Genomic DNA, 19,238 nt, shown 5'->3' on the forward strand with positions numbered 1-19,238 from the left:
TATGACTCTGTCCATGTTATCATGTTTGACTTGAGACGTACCTCCCTGGACTACATGAAAAGAGACATGAAAGAGGCTTTCAGATCATGTGGCCCAGGCAGGTATGACCCTAACCCTGAGTAGCATCCTGCCTTCACCCAGAATGATACCACAGTATAAGGACAAAATGATTGACTTCAACAATTGGCTAAACTTCTGGTGTTATTCAAAGGGGATCCAGTATCTATCTACCTGGGATGACATGATCAATAGACCATGATGCTTTGCCAGAGATGGTCTGCACCTGTCACCCCTGGGATTCAGGTTACTGGCTAAGCATCTTGCCCACCCCTATAGTGCCTTTTTTGGCAAAGTTCAGAAGGCAAAACCATCACCATGACCTGTACAGGCATGCAAAATCTGAAGGTAATGCTACTCAATGCTAGAAGTCTAAACCTCAAAATGCACTCCTTCGAGGCACTCATAAAAATGGAGAACATCGATACCTGTGCAGTAACTGAGACCTTGTTCAAGGCTCCAGAGAGCACCCCATGCAATATCAGGCTACAACTCTTGCCACACTTTTTGGCCACCAAACCAAGACTGAAACACTAAAGATGGAGGAGTGTCCATCTTCAACAAGGATATTCACACCACCAGGCTAGTTGCCCAACGCAATGCGTCTGAAATTCCCCAGGTGTAACTAACACTAGGTAAGACTGCAATTCAAATTGTAGCTTGCTACAGATCACCATGCCCCAAGATTCTCACTAAACCTTTCTAAACATACTGGAAAATGTTAAGATACAACCCAACACCCTAATACTGGGTGATTTCAACTACCCTGCCATTAACTGGGAAAACTACTCATGTACCAACACCTTTGCCCAGTGGTTCTTGGAATTCATAAATTCCAGTGCCCTGGATCAACTAAACCATAGTCCTACCCGGGCTCCAGTATCCTAGACCTGGTCATTACCAACATGGGAAATCAATGCTCCACACCTATGGACACCCCCTCGTTGGTCAGGTTTGACCATAAGCTAATCACCCTTGACATCCACATCCCTCCCCCACCCCCCAGTAAGGAAACCTCCGTAAAAAACTTCTCCAAAGCCAACTTCATGCTATTCAAGTTAGAAGTGACAAACTTCATGACACCCATGCAGATGGGAACTGAAAGTTCGACTGCTGAATCCTACACTAAGGCACTGTACGAGCACATCCACTCGTGCTTGAATCATGCCATCCCAAATAGAACCAAGACGCAATCTTCCAAAAAAGGGAAGTCAATCTGGTGGTCCCCTGCCATAAACAAACTTTACAACAAAAGGAAGAAACTGTTGCAGAAAAGGGGAAAATCCCAGGATGCAAAAAACTCCCTTACCAGCCTAAGTAAGAAGCTGAGATCCCTCATAAAATACTCCAAAGCTAGTTACAAAAATAAAATTGCCAAAGATTCCAAAGACAAGCACAAGGCATTCTATAGCTATGTCAAGAATCTAAATGGCAGTGCTCAGGTCTGCTCTGAGGTACAACAGAATGGCATTAAATATACTGATCCCAAGGATATTGCCTATATCCTGGGAGATCGATTCAGTGCCAACATCACTCCTCTCTCACCCCCTAAAGGGCACATCTCAATATCGAAAGATTGCTAAATTCCAGTAATAATGGCCACACAGGTAAAAAACGCACTCACCAAAGCTAAGAATACAGCATCCATGGGACCAGACGATATATCGGGCTGTGTACTACTGAACTACAAAACTTTCATTTAGTGGCTACAGCTAGGAACTGTAATAGTTTGCATTGCTATAATTGCATTTTTTATTTAATTACTAAATTGTAAACTGCTTTTTCATACTGAGACTTGTATTTTCTCTTTGTGGGTGTTCTTTCTATGCTTTTAAAGTGAGGTTTCTGTGTTCTGCTCAGGTGGCATAATCTTGATAGAGGCCTGTTGTCTAGGCTGGTAGTTTTGTTCGAGTTTCCTGTGTTTCTGGCAGCCATTTTCTGCTGATTGTCTTCATTATTATTGAGAGCAACAAGGCCTCCTGACCTTCTGTAGTATGAGTGATTGGGTAATAGCAGGGCCTGAGTAGTAATCTGATCTTCCAACTCTTCCATTCTTACTGCTATATAAACCCTGTGTCTTATAAAGTTTCTGCTTGTATTGCTCAGGCTCTGGATTGCATTGCATAAGTGGAAATTCCTTAAGATTCCAAGAACAGGATAAGTTATTTCTTACACTTATTTCACTGAACTGCACTTCTGAAACGCTTATAATTGTGCTATACAGTTGATCTACTACATTTGCACTGTTATAAAGCTTTTTTTATTGTTTCACTGCATTTATGTACTGTTTTATACTGTTTAACATTACTTAACTGTAAACTGCTTTTTCATACTGAGAGTTGTAATTTCTGTTAGTAAGTGCTCTATCAGAGCTTTTCTGTGCATTTTTGATAATTGTCTGTTTACAGTTAAAAGCATTCTCGAGTCTGCTCCTTGATCTGTTTAAAACTTTCATTTAGTGGCTACAGCTAGGAACTGTAATGTAATTTTTCCCACCCAGCCTCCCTAGTGTTGTGTGTTCTTATACTTGGTGGCTTTGCAGTTGCCCGCCCATACTGTATATTTGATCTGTGACACTCCTCCTAGTCTAGTGTTATTAGTTCACTCAATCTAATAGAGAACATTTGTGAAGGCCAACCCACTCAGATTCTTAACGCTGAACTAACTTCGGTTCCAGCTTTCTCCATTTCCACTTTACTGGAAAAAAAAATCTAAGCTTGCTTCCCCCCTTTCCTGTGGGGCAGGTCTTGTCCAGATGGATTTGCTGTGTCCAGGACTGTTTGTGAGCTCCTAAGCCCCCCCCCCCACTTAACTGGGGTTAAACTATTCCTGGTGCCATAAAGTCTGTTCTTCAAAATTTTCATTGCAACTAGCCAGCTTTTTAGTTTTAGCACTCATCTGTTTCTTTGAGCTCAGCACTTGTTCAGAGCTCATTGTAAGCACTAAATAAGTTACAAATTACTACAGCACTCAACTTTCCTCACTTGTCTAGAGGAAAACAGTTTTTAGTACTTAATAAATAAGCACCTATTCAGGCATGTCTAAAGGTCAGTTCCTGGTGTTTTCTCCTGTCTACCTGATGAATCTGGGCATCTTGGGACAAGGCAGCAATTGCCTCATGTACACAGACAACCCTCTCCTCCTACCACCCAACATTACGACCTGTGAGAGATGCACTTATATAGCCAAACTGGAAGCAAAGCTCTCTTCACCAAAGACTGGCCTAGACAGTCAAGAGGAGAAGGTAAACACTTGCACCGCACCACACTCATCACATAGTCCCTCAAAACCTACACCACCAAAACACACACCTACATTCGCAGAGGCTCTCAGCACAAATCTGCCCAAACAACAGAGACCTCCAAAGCAGAAATGCAAGCAACCTCCACCCCCCCAACACAACCCAAATGACACATAGCCCACATACTCAGTGTGCCACTCAACTGCAGCCCATAAGGCATAATGTACCCAACACTCTAGTCATAGGTGACTCTATAGTCAGGCACACTGATGTTCCACTCACCAGGCTAAACAAGGAAAAAGTTACTGTCCGCTGCCTCTCAGGTGCCAGGATCCGCCACATAACGCACGCACTCAGGTCACTCCACAACAAGTACAAATATGACTCTGTCATTGTCCATGTTGGTGTGAATGACCTGAGATGTACCTCCCTTGACTACATAAAAAGAGACATGGAGGAGCTCTCCGATCTTGTAGCCCAGGCAGATATGACCCTAGCCCTGAGTAGCATCCTGCCATCACCCAGAATGAACCCCCACAGTACAAGGACAAAATGATTGACTTTAACAATTGGCTTAAGCTTCTGGTGTCATTCTAAGGGAATCCAGTATCTGTCTGCCTGGGATGATATGATCAACAGACCACGCTGCTTTGCCAGAGATGGCCTGCACCTGTCACCCTTGGGATTCCGGATACTGGAAAAGGCTCTTGCCACCCCTATACTGCCTTTTTTAGGCAAGGTTCAAATAAAAAATTCACCACTGTAACAGGTACAAGCAAGCAAAATCTCAGGGTAATGCTACTCAATGCTTGAAGTCTAAACCTGAAAATGCACTCACTCACTCGAGGCATTCCTTAAAATGGAGAACATTGACATCTGTGAAGTGACAGAGAACTGGTTCAAAGCTCCAGAGAACACCCCTGCATTACCAGGCTATAATTCATACCACACCTTTCGGCCACCAAACCCAGACTGAAACACTAAAGGTGGAGGTGTGTCCATATTCATTAAGGATATCCACACCTCCAAGCTAGTTGCTCAGCATAATGCATCTGAGATTATCCAAGTTCAACTAACTCTGGGCAAAACCGCAATCCAGATTGTAGCTTGCTACAGATCCCCCACCATGCCCCAGGAGTCCCACTCCTCTTTTCTTGATACACTGGAGAATATTAAGGTACAACCCAACACTCTAATAATGGGTGATTTCAACTACCCTACCATTAACTGGGAAAACTACTCATGTACCAACTCTTTTGTTCAACGTTTTCTGGAAATCATCAATTCCAACGCCTTGGATCAACTTATCCACACCTCCACCAGGGGTAGCAATATCCTAGACCTGGTCATCACCAACATGGGTGACCGGTGTTCAACACCAGAGGTCAGCTCCTCATTGATCAGATCTGATCACAAGCTAATCGCCCTAGACATCCACATCCCACTCCCACCCCCCCCCCATTAGGAAAACAACAGTAAAAAAATTCTCCAAATCCAACTTCACTCTTCTTAAGACAGAAGTGGCAAACTTCACGACATCCATGCAGATGGACAATAGAGATACGACTGCCTAATCCTACACAAATGCACTTTATAAGCACTTACACGAGTGCATGGTTCATGCTATCCCTAACAGAACCAAGATGCTATCCTCCAAAAAAAGGAAGCCAATCTGGTGGTCTTCTGCCATAAACAAACTCTACAACAGAAGAAAGAAACTGTTGCAAAAAAAGAGTAAAATCCCACGATTGGAGGAACTCCCTGGTCAGCCTCAGTAAGAAGCTGAGATCCCTCATAAAATCCTCCAAAGCTAGTTATGAAAACAAAATTGCCACTGATTCTAAAGACAACCACAAAGCATTCTATAGCTATGTCAAAAATCTCAATGGCAACACTCAGATCTGCTCTGAGTTACAGCACAATGACACTAAATATAGAGAACCAACTGATATTGCCAGCATCTTGGCAGATAGGTTCAGTGCTAACTTTACCCCCCCCCCCCTCTAAAGGGCCCATCTTTATACCGGAAGAATGAAAAGTTCCTGTAATCACAGCTACACAGGTAAATACCTCACTCTCCAAAGCCAAGAACACAGCATCCATGGGACCTGACAACATCCCAGGCTGCCTTCTACATGAACTACAAAATGAACTGGCACCCCACCTAAGTACCATGTTCAATCATCGCCTCACCTCAGGCTTTGTGCCCATTGAATGGCGCACCGTGACAGTTATCCCACTCCACAAAGGGGTGGGGGGGGGCCAAAACAGACCCCATGAACTACCGCCCCATTAGCCTGACTAGCCTCGTCTGCAAGGCCATGGAACATATCATCATGGAACTCATAAACAAAGACATTGGAGATCTCCAAACTCTGGACCCCACACAGTTTGGGTTTGTAAAAGGCAAATCATGTCTCCTAAACCTGATAGACTTATTTGAAGTAGTCACCAAAGCCATAGATGAAGGTAAGGTGGTTCACACAGCCTATCTAGATCTCGCCAAGGTATTTGACACCATCCCCCCTCTGGAATTATAGATAAACTCACTAAACTAGGTATAAATCCTTATGTCACAAGATGGGTTGCCAATTGGCTTACTGACAGAACCCACACTGTGAAAGTAGCAGACTCCAAATCAGACTTCAGTCCAGTGACAAGTGGAGTACCAGGGGGTTCAGTCCTGGGTCCTCTCCTGATAGCCTGTACTTCAGAGAAGTAGATACCAAACACAGAAGGTCTTTGGCTCACTAAATTCACAGATGACTGCAAACTAGGAGCCATAATCGAAACTCCTAACGATGTGGACATCCTACAAAAGGGCCTCACTGAGACAGATGCCTGGTGCCAAAGACATGGTCTCAAGCTCAATGCCAAAAAGTGCATTGTCATCCCATTTGGTAAAAACTCTGTACCCATGAACTTCCACATAGGCGGTAGTCAACTTAATACCGAAAGTGCGATAAGAGACCTTGGGACACAGGTGGACAGTAGTCTCTCCTTTGATAATCACATCGCCACAGTGATCAGGAAATCCTTCTATGTTGCACACCTCATCACAAAAGGTTTATCATCCAGAATAAAAGAGGTCATTGTTCCCCTCTACTCATCACTCATTAGACCCATTCTAGAGTACAACACCCCTTTTGGTATGCACCTCACAAGACATCTACAACAACTGGAAAGGCTGCAAAAATACCTCACAAAGAGGATTACTGGCCTCAGAAAGATGCCTTCTGCAGACAGTCTCAAAAAACTCCAGCTTTACTCCTTCTCATATCGCCTACTCAGATGCAATCTCTGCCTAACATACAAAGCTATGTCAAACCCAGAGCTGTTGGACATACTTCACTTAAAGAAATCCCAATCCCTCCGAGCTACACACTCTAGGGACCTAAACCTTGTCACCACATTAAACAGAACATGCTGTAGGGATAGATTCCTGTCCCAGAGACTTCCCATACTCTGGAACAGACTACCTATCTATGTCAAACAGAGCTCCTCATTAGCACTCTTCAAGAAAAATCTTGATGATTGGATGGGTAATAGGAAATTCACCCCGGGGATCACTTCTGTGGTTCTGCTTGACAGGGGCACAGGAAAATAATTTTCTTGGGTGGCGAAAGCCAGGGTACCTTTTTGGCTAGGCTTGTATAGGCCTTAGGGCCAATAGCCTAGTACCTACCTATGAACTGGCACCTCACCTAACTGTCATATTTAATCATAGCCTCCCCTCAGGTTTCGTGCCCACTGAGTGGCGCACAGCTACAGTTATCCCGCTCCACAAGGGGGGATCCACCTTGGATCCTGGAAACTACTGCCCCATCAGTCTGACGAGCCTGATCTGCAAGGCCATGGAATCTGTGATCATGGAACTTATAAACAAAGATATTGGCAACCTTCATACACTGGACCCCCACCCAGTTTGGGTTTGTGAAGAGCCAATCTTTTCTCCTGAACTTGACTGACTTCTTCAAATCAGACTCCAGAGCTGTGAATGAGGGTAAGACAGTCCACACAGCCTATCTGGACCTCGCCAAGCCATTTGACACCATACGCCACTCTGGAGTCATAGATAAACTTAGTAAGCTGGGTATTAATCCCTACATCACTCGATGGGTTGCCAACTGGCTTACTGACAGAACCCATACTGTAAAAGTAGCTGACACTAAATCCAGCTCCAGACAAGTGGCAAGTGGTGTACCTGAGGGTTCAGTCCTGGGACCACTCTTGTTTGACAACTACTTCTCTGAAGTACAGGCAAACACTAAGGGACTCTGGCTAACAAAGTTTGCAGATGAATGCAAAGTGGGAGCCATTATTGAATCCCCAAATGATGTGAATGTTTTACAAAAGGGCCTTACAGAAACAGATGCTTGGTGCCAGAGCCTTGGGTTCAAGCTCAATGCCAAGAAATGTATAGTTATCCCCTTTGGGCAAAAACATGTACCTGTGAATTACCACATAAGTGGCAGTGCACTAAACACCGATAGTGTGATGAGACTTGGGGACACAAGTGGATAGTGGTCTCACCTTCAATAAACACATCACCACAACAGTCAGGAAATCCTTCTATGTGGCACATCTCATCACTAAGGGATTTTCATTCAGAAAAAAGGAGGTCATTGTCCCACTGTACTCATCCCTCATTAGACCCATTATAGAATACAACGCCCTGTTTGGTATGCACCTCTCAAGACATCTGCAACAACTGGAAAGGCCATAAAAATACCTCACTAAAAGAATCACAGGCATAAAGCAGATGCCCTATGCTGACCTTCTAAAAAAAACTCCAACTACACTCTCACATATCTACTCACAGGCGATCTCTGCTTAACCTGCAAGGCCATGTCAAACCCAGAGCTGCTGGACATGCTACACTTAAAGAAATCCCAATCCCTCAGAGCCACGTGCTCCAGTGATCTAAACCTTGTCATCACAATGAACAAAACATGCTGGAGGGATAGGTTCCTGACCCAGAGACTCTGGAATAGACTGCCCATACATGTCAAGCAGAACGCCTCTTTGGCCCTCTTCAAAAGGAACCTTAACAATTGGATGGGAGATAGGAAATTCACCCTGGGGATCACGTCAGTCACCCTGCTAGGCAGGGATCCAGGAAAGTAAATACTGTGGGAAAAAATAGCCAGAGAATTGTTATGGCTAGGCTTGTATAGGGCCTAGGGCCGATAGCCTAGTACCAATCTATGAAGCTATGAACCTATAAAATATTATAAGAAATATAGTCCTAATGCAGTAGTAGTGATAATCTGGTTAATATCAATAAATGTGCAACTATTAACCATATAGACTTGTCAGAAAAATGATATTGTAGTAATAATAATAAATAAAGAACGACAATAGCAATCATAATAATGGTAGTAGTAATAATACCCGTTTGTTTACCAGGTAAGGCCACTGGATGCAGAGTCCATTTTCAGAGCAATGTCTGGTTAAGTGACTTGTTTAAGGTCACATAGTAGGCAAATGGGGGCTGAGAGAATTAAACCTTGGACCACATGAACTAGAGCTCATGGCTTTAACCCTCTGCACCAAGTGGTGAATGTTGCCATTAAAGATCTAAGGTCAGTGGTGGACAGCATTTTAAACTTTGACCGCTAAATGTGTATCAAAGTCAGAACAGTGTATTTTCTAACACAGGTAATTATAAAAGCAGATCATTGTACCAAATTATAACTCACTAGTCTTCGGTATTACTGAATACAGTACTGCATTCTGAAACCATTTCAGCAAACCACTTGAATCAGCTCAAAAAGGTTTAGATAGTCCTTGCTGGAAAACTCATAAGGCTGGAAATTAACTATTCAGGGGTACTTGAGGAGTCATCATCATCATCATCATGTTCTGATTTTTTTACAAAGATAGCCGGGGTGATGTCTGAGTTATCCATAAGGCAGTCTCTATTTGAGTTTAATTATTTTTTCTCTGTCATGCATTCTAGTTATAAACTAACATTTACAGTGTGCAGCATTTTCAGGATTATATAATAAGCTCCTAATTATAATTTCAAAAAGTCATTCATTGATCTCCTTCAGAAATAATTTTGATGTTAACATAGGAAGAGGAAAATCTATAAGGGTTTGTAATATGCGTGCTTACTGATGGCCTCTACGTCTTAAGTGTGAAAGTCAAATATATGAACTGAAGATTATGTGGTTGCAGGAATTTTTAGAAAACTGGTAGGAGTTTATGCCAAAGTTAGCTTTTTCTTTTTTCCATTTTCCAAGTCATATAGCACGTCATGAATATTTAGACCAAAGCATATTCCTTTGTTTCATTAGAGGTTCTGGAAAGATGTGCTTTGATATCCTCAGGGTAGGCCAGGAGCATTAGCTGTAAGAAACATCAAAGGACAACACATGCAATATGCATACTTAATAGGGACATCTTTGCTGCTGTGAATACATTCAGCCTAGTGTTGTACTATCTTATTAACAGTCTTAAGGAGTTGAGTTCTCCATCAGCTTTCCATGCATCAGTCTCTTCTTACTTCATGAGCCACTACTGGCTATGTTTAGCAATTTAATTCTCTTACTTGGCACAGCAGATGAATAAATTACCTTTCTTTGCTTGTATAAAATCAGGACTTCCCTGCCTTAAGGCCTGGTCTCCAAACACAAGGTCAGCTTTTTAAGATCTAACACAAGGTCATCCTTGTAAGATTTGCTATCTGCTTCCTCATCCCAGTGTCAGATTTGTGAAATCACTGCAGCCCAGGATCATCCTATGAAGATCTGAATAATTTATCTACCTCCTAGGATACAGGTGGTGATTGAGAATCAGGTCTATGGGAATATGCTTTGTAATATCAACGATGTGATGCAGAATGGTGGGATTATCTCATGGGTGTGGTGGTTCTGCCCTTGGATGTTGGTAATGTGGTATTGCTCGTGAAACAGCTGGGATGAAAATGGGTTTCATTTTCTTTGTCGGAGTCCACATTTCTGAAAAAGGAGTATCATTGTGGTGCACATGATGAAAAAGGAGTATCTTGATGGTGCACATTTCTGAAAAAGGAGTACCTTGGTGGTGCTCATGATGATGAAGTTTCTTCCCTCTTAGTGAACTACTCATGACAATATTGTATTCTTCCTCTTCATCATCTTCCAGGTGTTCCTGTGCTTGCCGATGTCCTTCCATATCACTGTTGTAGTATTCCTTAAAAAAGGGATCCTTGTTAAGGGCAGCCCAATGTCAGGACATTATACCAAAGCCTTAGGTTTTTTAGAAGGATGTTGTACATCACGTGTATGCTCCTTGGTCATGGCATAGAGCATAACTGTGATCTACGGATGTACCTACCTCCGAATTCTTTGCTGCCAGTCTGAATGCCTTCTTCAGTCGTCAGTCTGAACACTCCTTTATCCGCTGGTTACTAAGCTGTTTTCAGATAAGTGCCCAATTGGGGTTTTTTTTCTTATCTTGACTTTTTTATTTTTATTGTGAGGTTACATGTCCTCCAGAAAAGGAAAATGTCAGTGTGAAAGACAGATTCCCTATAAGGATGTCACAGGCCATGTTTGTTTTGCTTGGGTGCTTCTCACAACATGCCCAATATGTCAAACATTTGCCCCCCCCCCCCCCAAGACTCTTCATAGTCATCTCATCTCCATGTCTTTCACCCTCCAATGCCGTAACTTGTTGGTACAGGATGTGATGGCAGAAATGTTCTGGCCCAAGGGTTAGCCATCTGCCAAGAAGAGCAAAAAAATTAGGTTAGATTCTGTTGCTGTATTACCTCCTCTGGTCATCTCTCTTGAAGCTGGAGAAAGGCTAGAGGATCATCCAGTTATTCCATCGGATTCCTCTGCCACAACTGCTTTGGAGGCTAGCATGGATCTAGTTTCTCGCACTTTTTTCTGATGCTCTGTGGATATTCGCTGTGGATGTTAAGGGGGAACTGCAGTTGATCATATCTGAGGGACCGAGGAGTGTTTCATAGATTTTTGTTAAGGAGGAGATTCCTACTATGTTGATTGTTAGCAAGGGTCTGAACCTCCTAAGATCTTTAGGGCTGATGTCCCTTTGATAAAGAAGCAGAAAACAAAACATATTTCCCCTGTTCCTAAGGATTCTCAGCATGACTGGAATGATTTCATACAGGGGCTGTTTAATGCACTCATGGCCTTGAAGCCCCCCAGGAAGATTCTGTTCCTGCACCCCTCCTTGGTCATCTACTCCTCTTAAGAGGCCTAGGGATCAGAATTCTTCTGATGAGGAATTAGGCTATGGAGAAGAGTCTTTGGCTTATTTCTCTGATTCATTCTCCATTAGACTATGGTTCTGAGGAGGATAACTTGATTAGTCTGCATTCTCCCTTTGAAGAACTTTCCTTTGGGAGATGCTCTCTCTCGTATGATGGAATTCTTTAAATGGGACTGTACCCAAGTTTCAGGCAGACAGAAGAGGTGGTATTATGAACTCCTTCAAATGGAGTCTCCTAAGCCCTCTTCTGTCCCACCTGTCCTTGCTGCCTTGTTTAACGCACTTTTTTTCAGCAACTTCTTAAGCTTCTGATTCCCAGCCCCTAAAAGAACTTGCTTGGTTTTGTAAGGTGCCTGATGATTATAAGTTTCTTTGCAAATGTCCTTCTTCTGACATCTCTGTTGTCTCTGTTTCTTCTGAAAAACCTTCCAAACTGTTGCTTTCCACTAAATTACTTCCTTCAGACAAGGACAGTAGGGCCATAGAAATGCTGGACAAAAAGGTGTACACTGTTGCTAACATGGCCTTTCGAGCTATTAACTACTAGACACATGACCAGGTCTTTTATCAGGTTATTTCTGACCTCCTTGATTCTGAAGGGAAGGCTTCAGCCTTCATTGGGATCATCTTCTCCAGTGACCCGTCATTCTGTTAAATGCAGTTGTGATGCAGCTAATGCTTCTTCTAGATCTGCTGCCTTTGGTTCTGTGTTAAGATGTTATTCTTGGCTTTACATCCAACCTTTGCCTGAAGATATTAAGGCTAAATTGATGGATGCTCCTCTTGACAATAAAAATCTCTTTGGTTCTGCAGCTGCTGAGCTTTTCAGTCCCTACAGGAGAAGGGTAAGGCCTTGCAGGAATTGAAACATATTTTTGTTTCCCGTATTCCCAAATTTCAGAGGAATTATCCTTCCAAGCCTACCTTTGTATATGGAGAGTCTCATCCTCCTCCCAAGGGTAACGTGTTCTAGAAGGGCTCTTCTTGCTAAGTCTATTCACACCCCTACTATTCGGCAGCCTCCTTTTCCAGACAAGACAGGTACTATCTGACTACCTTCTTCCTAAGTCAGATTCCTTTGTCTCTCCATCTTTCCCTGTCTCTTCACATTCGATTAAGGATCACTAAGGATTCTTGGGTTCTGTCCATTATTCATTATGGTTATTTCATAGTGTGAAAATCCCTTCCTCCTTTTTTGAACATTTGCCAACCTCCTCAGGAACAGCTGCCTTTTTTTCCAGATGTACTTCAGAGCCTTTTGTCTCAAGGCACCATTCAAGTAGTTTCTGCTTCTCAAAGAAGGAAGTGTTTTTATTCTAGAGTGGTTCTAGTTCCCAAGAAAAGAAGGCACCTGGAGGCCCATTCTGGATCTTTCTCAGCTCAACGCCTTTCTTAAGGTTTCTTCCTTTTGAATGCTCTTTTCAGACCCTGTTTCCTCTTCTATCTCAAACTTTCCTAGTATTGCTGGATCTCAAGGATGCCTGTCTTCACATCCCTATTCATCCCCATTTCAGGACATTTTTGCATTTCTCTTTTTTTCCCTTGTATTTTCAGTTCTCTGCTTTGCCCTTTGGCCTCTCTACTCCCCCAAGGGTCTTCACCAAATTCCTTGTTCCTGTGAATGGGAGGGGGTTACAAATCTTTCCTTACCTGGACAACCTGCTCATTCAGGCTTCCTCTCCAGAGACCCTGCTTCAGCACCTCCATTATCCTATTTGCCTCTTGCAAGGCCTAGGGTTTACAGTAAGTTTCCAGAAATCCTTTGACTCCTCCTTAGAATTGTTTTCTTTAGCTGCAGGCTCCAGACCATTTATTTGCAGACATCCTTGCTGCCTCAAAAGGCTGTGACTCTAATTGCCTTCCCATCAGTCCCTTCTTCCTCAGGTCTTAGTTATGGCCAGCGAGCTTCTAAGAGCTCTGGGTTACATGTCTTTCACCATTCCTATGCTTCCTCTAGCTAGACTCCATATAAGAAAGCTACGCTGGTTCTTAAAGTCAGTATGGCTTCAACATTCTCTTCCTTTGGACTTTCTAGTTCTTCTTCCATTCCTCAACCTAGAGCTTCAGTGGTAGATTCATCAGCCATCTCTTAACACAGGGCTTCCTTTTTAGCCACAAGTACCCTTTCAGGAACTTTTTTTGGATGCCTCAGACACAGGGTTAGGAGCTTTTTTTGGCCTTCTAAAGGTTCAGGGCCTTTCATCCTTTCGTCAGAGGGCAGACCATATCAATATAAGAGATAAGAGCTCTTTTCCTTGCTCTTTGGGGCATCTCAAAATCTTTACAGACCAATTCCATGACAATACCACAGTGATGTACATCAACAAGCAAGGGGGAACTTACCTCTTTTGCAGACTAGCTCTTCAGGTTTGGGATCTAGCTGTCCAGTGCTGGGTGACTCTTCTGGTTGTTTATCTTCCTTCAGACCAGAACCTTGTGACAGACTCTGTGAGCAGGTCTATAACACAAACTCACAAGTGGATGCTTCACAGAGATGTGTTTCTGGACATTGTCCAGCAGTGGGGTACTTCTCCGGTAGATCTTTTTGCTTTCCTTCTGAACAGACAACTTCCTCTTTTTTGCACCAGAGTCCCATGTTTTCTGGCATGGAAGATGGACACCATCTGTTTTTCTTGGAAGGGGCTGTTTCTCTATGCCTTCCTTCCTCTCTTACTGAGGGTCCCATTCAAGATAAAACAGGACTCCCTCAAAGTTTTGTTGGTGACTACCTTTTGGCCCAGACAGCATTGGTTCGCTCTTTTATACATAGCCAAGGGCAATCACCACAAGTCACCTCACAGGGTAGACCTACTCATGCAAGACAAGAGGTCTCTCATCCATCCTCACTTGTCCACTCTTCATCTGATACTGTGGGTGAAAGGGTTTGGATCTCTTTTAGGCACTTTTTTTCTAAGAATGTGCTTTGGGTTCTACAGGAGACCAGGAAATCCACTGTCAGGAAATCTTGTGTGTCCAGCTGGAAGAGATTTTCTGTCTGGTGCCTTGCTTGTAACCTGAATTCACTTTCTGTGGAAGTTACTTTGGTTCTCTCTTATTTGTGTGAATTACTGCATGCTGGGTTAACACACTCTTCAGTTAAAGCTCACCTTTCAGCTAGTTCTGCTTGTCTGCCATTGACTCCTCACTTGACCTCTAAGTATGAAGCCAAATAATTTCTTAAAGGTGTCCTTCATTAGGCCTTCCAGGAAGCCTATTCCTCCCTCTGGGAACTTAATTTTATTCTTGAAAAATTGACTCAAGCTCCTTTTGAGAAGCTTCAGCTTTCTTGTAGCATTGTACTTAGAAGACTGTTCTTCTTTTGGCCCTTACATCAGCTAGAAGGGTGTCTGAGCTTCAGGCCCTTATGGCTGTCCCTCCTTTTTTAGTTTTTCATAGGGACGGGATGTCTGTTCGTACTAATCCTTCCTTTATGCCCAAGGTGGTTAATGAATAGTCTCATAATCAGTCTATTAATTTGCTCACTTTTTCCCTTCTGTGCATTGAGACGTTTCTTCAGATCTTGAATTTACATGGGCAGCTTGCATGTTATTTGGATAAGGCTAAGGTCATTTGCAAGTCTGAGCAACTTTTTGTTTCCTTTCATCCTACATCTCTAGGTCTGAATGTTTCTAAGCAAACCATTTTTTCTTGGAATCCTAAGGCCATTTCCTTTTGTTACTCCTTTCCTGGGAAAGCCTTTCTACTTCTGTAATGGCTCGCTGTACCAGGGCTGTGGCTTCCTCTCATGCTTTTTTTCAAGGGGTTGGATACCATTTCCATTCTGGAGCTTGCTACTGGACATCTATTCATACTTTTACTAAAAATTACAAGGTGGATGTGGTTTCCTTGGCTAGAGCGGGATTTGCCATGGCTATCCTGCATGGCTTTCTTGAAGGCTGTGCTGGACCTTCTCCCTTCAAATTTCCTCTTCAGCTTTTGTACTTTCCCTTTTATAAGGAATATTGCAACACTGATATGGAAGAACATAGTACAGTTCTGTGAAATCTTACCATAACGGTAAATGTCATTCCCTTCACTGTTGCAATATTCCCTCCCTCTTTTTTTCTGCCTACTCTTTTTTCTTCTGGATACACATGTTCCTGCTTTTTTTTTCTCAAACTGTTCCTCCTGGGGCTTTTAATTTCTGAGGTAGGTACATCCATATGTCACCTTTATGCCTTACACCATTAGCAGGGTTCATACATGTGACATATGACTTCCTTCCAAAAAACCTAAGGCTTTGATATAGTGGCTGGACATGGAGCTGCCCTTGATAGAGGATCCTTTTTTTCAGGATTACTGCAACAGTGAAGGGAAGGGCATCTACTGTTATGGTAAGATTTTGCACAATTGTACTTTTTCCTTTGTAGGGACAGAAACAGTGGCGTGCCAAATAAACTTGAGGTGAAAGATCCATTAAAACGAAGGATCAGGATAGATGATCTTTCATCACTGGTCACTCATTTCACACAGGTATATTTAAGCTTCAGTTATTATGCAACGTGCATATTCATTGTACTAAAGATAGTGGCATTGCCATGTAGGTCTTTGGTGGTCATTACTGGGAACTTCATCAGTTCCTTGTGCTGATTTCTTGGCTTCCTCCTGGTTGTAGGAACTGATACTGGTCCCTCAGTGTTAGTATGCACGATTCTTGTTATGGCTTTTTATAGACTTTGTGGAGAGCTTTGGTGCCCCTGCACTTGCCTTGCTCTAGCTCTTGTCAGGGATTTTTTTTCTGCTCGTGGTACCAGAGAGACTCTTGATTTTTCTCTTGAATCTCTTCAGTCTCAGATTTCTTACCTTAATTTTTCAGAAGATTACTGTCATGAGCTTTAGACTATATAGAGTTGGCACAGTTCAGTTTGTGTGTTTATTCTCTAAACAAATGTGGCACATTTGGTTTGAAATTCCTTCAAAGGCAGTAGTCTGCCAATACAGTTGAACTTGCGCACCTTTTCTATGGAAGCAACTTAAAGGATGATCTTATAGAAGTGAAGTTGCACTAAAAAAAGGAGACAATGGAACATGGATAATAGCTTTAGAAAATGACTTACAAGTAAGTTAGAATATCTAAAAAAAAAAAAGTGAAATAAATGAACTATTAATTTCTTGGGGAACAAGAAGGAACAAATGCAGCAAATTAGTATGAAAAATGTACAATGCACCTTTGTAAGCTTAAAATGTTTATATTTTGAAATGCCTACTTCCAGTACATCAGCTCAGGAAGAATTGATCCCAAGGTTTGGAATCTACACATTACTACTGCAGATTTGAATTTAGAGGTTGGGAGTTGGCATAATGGTTAAGGAATTTACCTCACAGATGCAAGGTACAGGGTTTGATTCTCATTTTTGAAGGGAGTTGGCTAGGCTTAAAGTGGCCCACTGGGGCAGGTAGCCTAGTACTTAACGTATGAACCTATAAGTAGAGATGTTCTGCCATTGACAAAGCTAAATTTTTATCCCAGAGATGACTACTTCTTTGGAACAAGCTCCCCATCCACATGAAGCAGAATTATTCCCTAACCCATTTCAAATGCAACTTGCACAATTGGATATGGCATCCCTGGTTTGGCACCTGTCTCTCTAATGGACACAGGCAGCCTGTAAATGGTCCATCTCCTGGACCCCTGCTTGTAAAGGTTACACATCCCAAGGTTACACTTATTCAAGGGTACCAGAACTTGTCAGAGATTTGGGATGCATGACTAGGCTTAAAAAGACCCTTGTGGCCATTAGACTAGTACACACCTGTAAGCCTATGAATTGAAAATAAATTGTTCAATGTAAGCAAAGTTACTTCAACATTTTTGCAGGAGGAGATGTGCCCTTGTTGCACCCAAGAACCAGGGGAGTTTGTTATGAATTTATGCATGGTAACTCTTGATTAACACATTCTTGAAAAATGTGCTTCACTAGCACTGCTATATGCGCTATCATTGGTATATTTTTGTATGGTGAGTATGATGGGTGAAGACCCCTACAATGGGTTTTTGCAAGGATCATATCCCCCTGCAAAATCCCATGTTAAAAGAGTTGTATTATATCCTATTGGTACAGTAAAGAGTTAGTTACTGCACACAGTAATTGAACTGGTCTGGGAAATAAAACTTGGTGCTCAAGGATGCTCAACGATTCAAAAGTAAACCCTTAAAATGTTACTGGGATAAGAGTAAGATGTTTGGTTCATTGTTGCTTGGATTAATGAAGTTGGAACAAAATTAAAAGCTGAACAAAAAAGATGGTCAATGACTGTAAATGGTTTGTTTCCCCTTTTTCCTTGAAATGCAACAACCTCATAGTTGAGGGGTTTTTTTGTTGTTATTCCAAGCCTTGTGCTTTCAAGGCACAGTCTTCCTTTGTCTGCTGGCAGGAAAGCACTGCAGGGCTTCAAACCCAGACTTGTCTTTGTCAGCTCTGCACAAACCACTTGGCAGTTTTGGTGTGTGGAAGGCACCCTGAAGCTTTGGAAGCTGACCTACTGTTATATCCTTGGCAGGTGTCCTCGCTGTCTGACCTCATAGAGACAGAACACACCAGCACCTTAACTTGAGCCAATATGTCCTTTTAGTGCTACATGATTTGTGTAAATCGCCATTATATATACATAGTGTCGAAGGCATGATATGTCTCACAAGAATCAGGACAGGTAAAAGGAATGAAATATTCTTTGAAAGATGTACATGCATCATCAAAATAGGATGTCTGTTTCAGTTGAGTTACATATACTTATTGAGGAAAATGTGTAATTCAGGAAGGTGACAACGTTTTATACTGCTATCACTTATTTGGTCCTACTAACAATTTACTTATTTTAATCTGCAAATTTAGGAAACCACTATTACTACTTGCCATGGTCTAATGTCAAGCCAGTGGTGACACTGACATCATACTGGGAAAACGTAAGTCATAGGCTTGATGCTGTGAACATCCTCCAAAACATGGCTGATCGTTTGGTAAGTAAATCAGTAACATAACTTTTAATTAATGAAGTCATATGCATGTGAGTGATGTGGAAAGATCTAATGTTCAACTATAATTCAGTTTTTCATGAAAATATTTTGGTAAATCTCCAGAAAAGATGTATATGTTTATTTTTTTGGAAGGAGTAACAGGATGTACAAGTTCTGGGTGGTGGTGTTGTGATGCAAAATAAATCGGGAAATCTACCCATATGTTTTGGAAATAAAATGTGCACCTCCTGTTTAGCTTTTCTTTTTTAAGCCTTATGTTTAAATAGATGAAAACTACTACACTGCAATTTTTTCACTCATTGTTTGACTAAAATGATACCACTGCAGTACAGCAGTAGTGTATAAAATATAATATGCTTATGCTACACCTATTTCAAACCTACAGGGATAAATAATACACATACATGTCTTTTCCCTTATGTTTTAGTGTTGTAACGCAAGTCTTGTATTCCCACACATCCTTCCTTCTATTACTCCTGTTCAGTTTAAGTGGTTATAAAAAATCTTGTTCCCTCCAACAGCACATTAAGTTAATATACCTTAGAGTAATGCGAGGGGATATTAGTACAGTATGTCATGATATAGTAAAATAAGTACTTTTGAGTTTCTAATCCTAGTGAAATTTTAAGGCCAGAAAGGAGGACAGAGGATCTCAGTTTTGAACTGTAATCTCAAGATCTGCAACTGTGAGTCCTGAAATTTAAAAAAAAAATGTATGTGAAATCTGTGGAGAAGAGT

The 19,238-nt window shown here is 42.0% G+C and overlaps 1 protein-coding gene across 1 annotated transcript in view; it reads left to right on the forward strand.

Annotated features, from left to right (window-relative positions):
- The window catches only part of LOC122788742 (myoferlin-like), a 1,037,182-nt gene that overhangs the window by 937,646 nt on the left and 80,298 nt on the right, over positions 1–19,238 (forward strand). The window contains exon 23 of the mRNA XM_044055636.1: positions 18,358–18,482. Coding sequence (XP_043911571.1) covers positions 18,358–18,482 — 125 coding nt within the window. The remainder of the gene's footprint in view (positions 1–18,357; positions 18,483–19,238) is intronic.

Source organism: Protopterus annectens, chromosome 14.part0 (genome assembly GCF_019279795.1).
Source record: "Protopterus annectens isolate FY-2018-M chromosome 14.part0, PAN1.0, whole genome shotgun sequence".
NCBI classification, from domain to species: Eukaryota; Metazoa; Chordata; order Ceratodontiformes; family Protopteridae; genus Protopterus; species Protopterus annectens.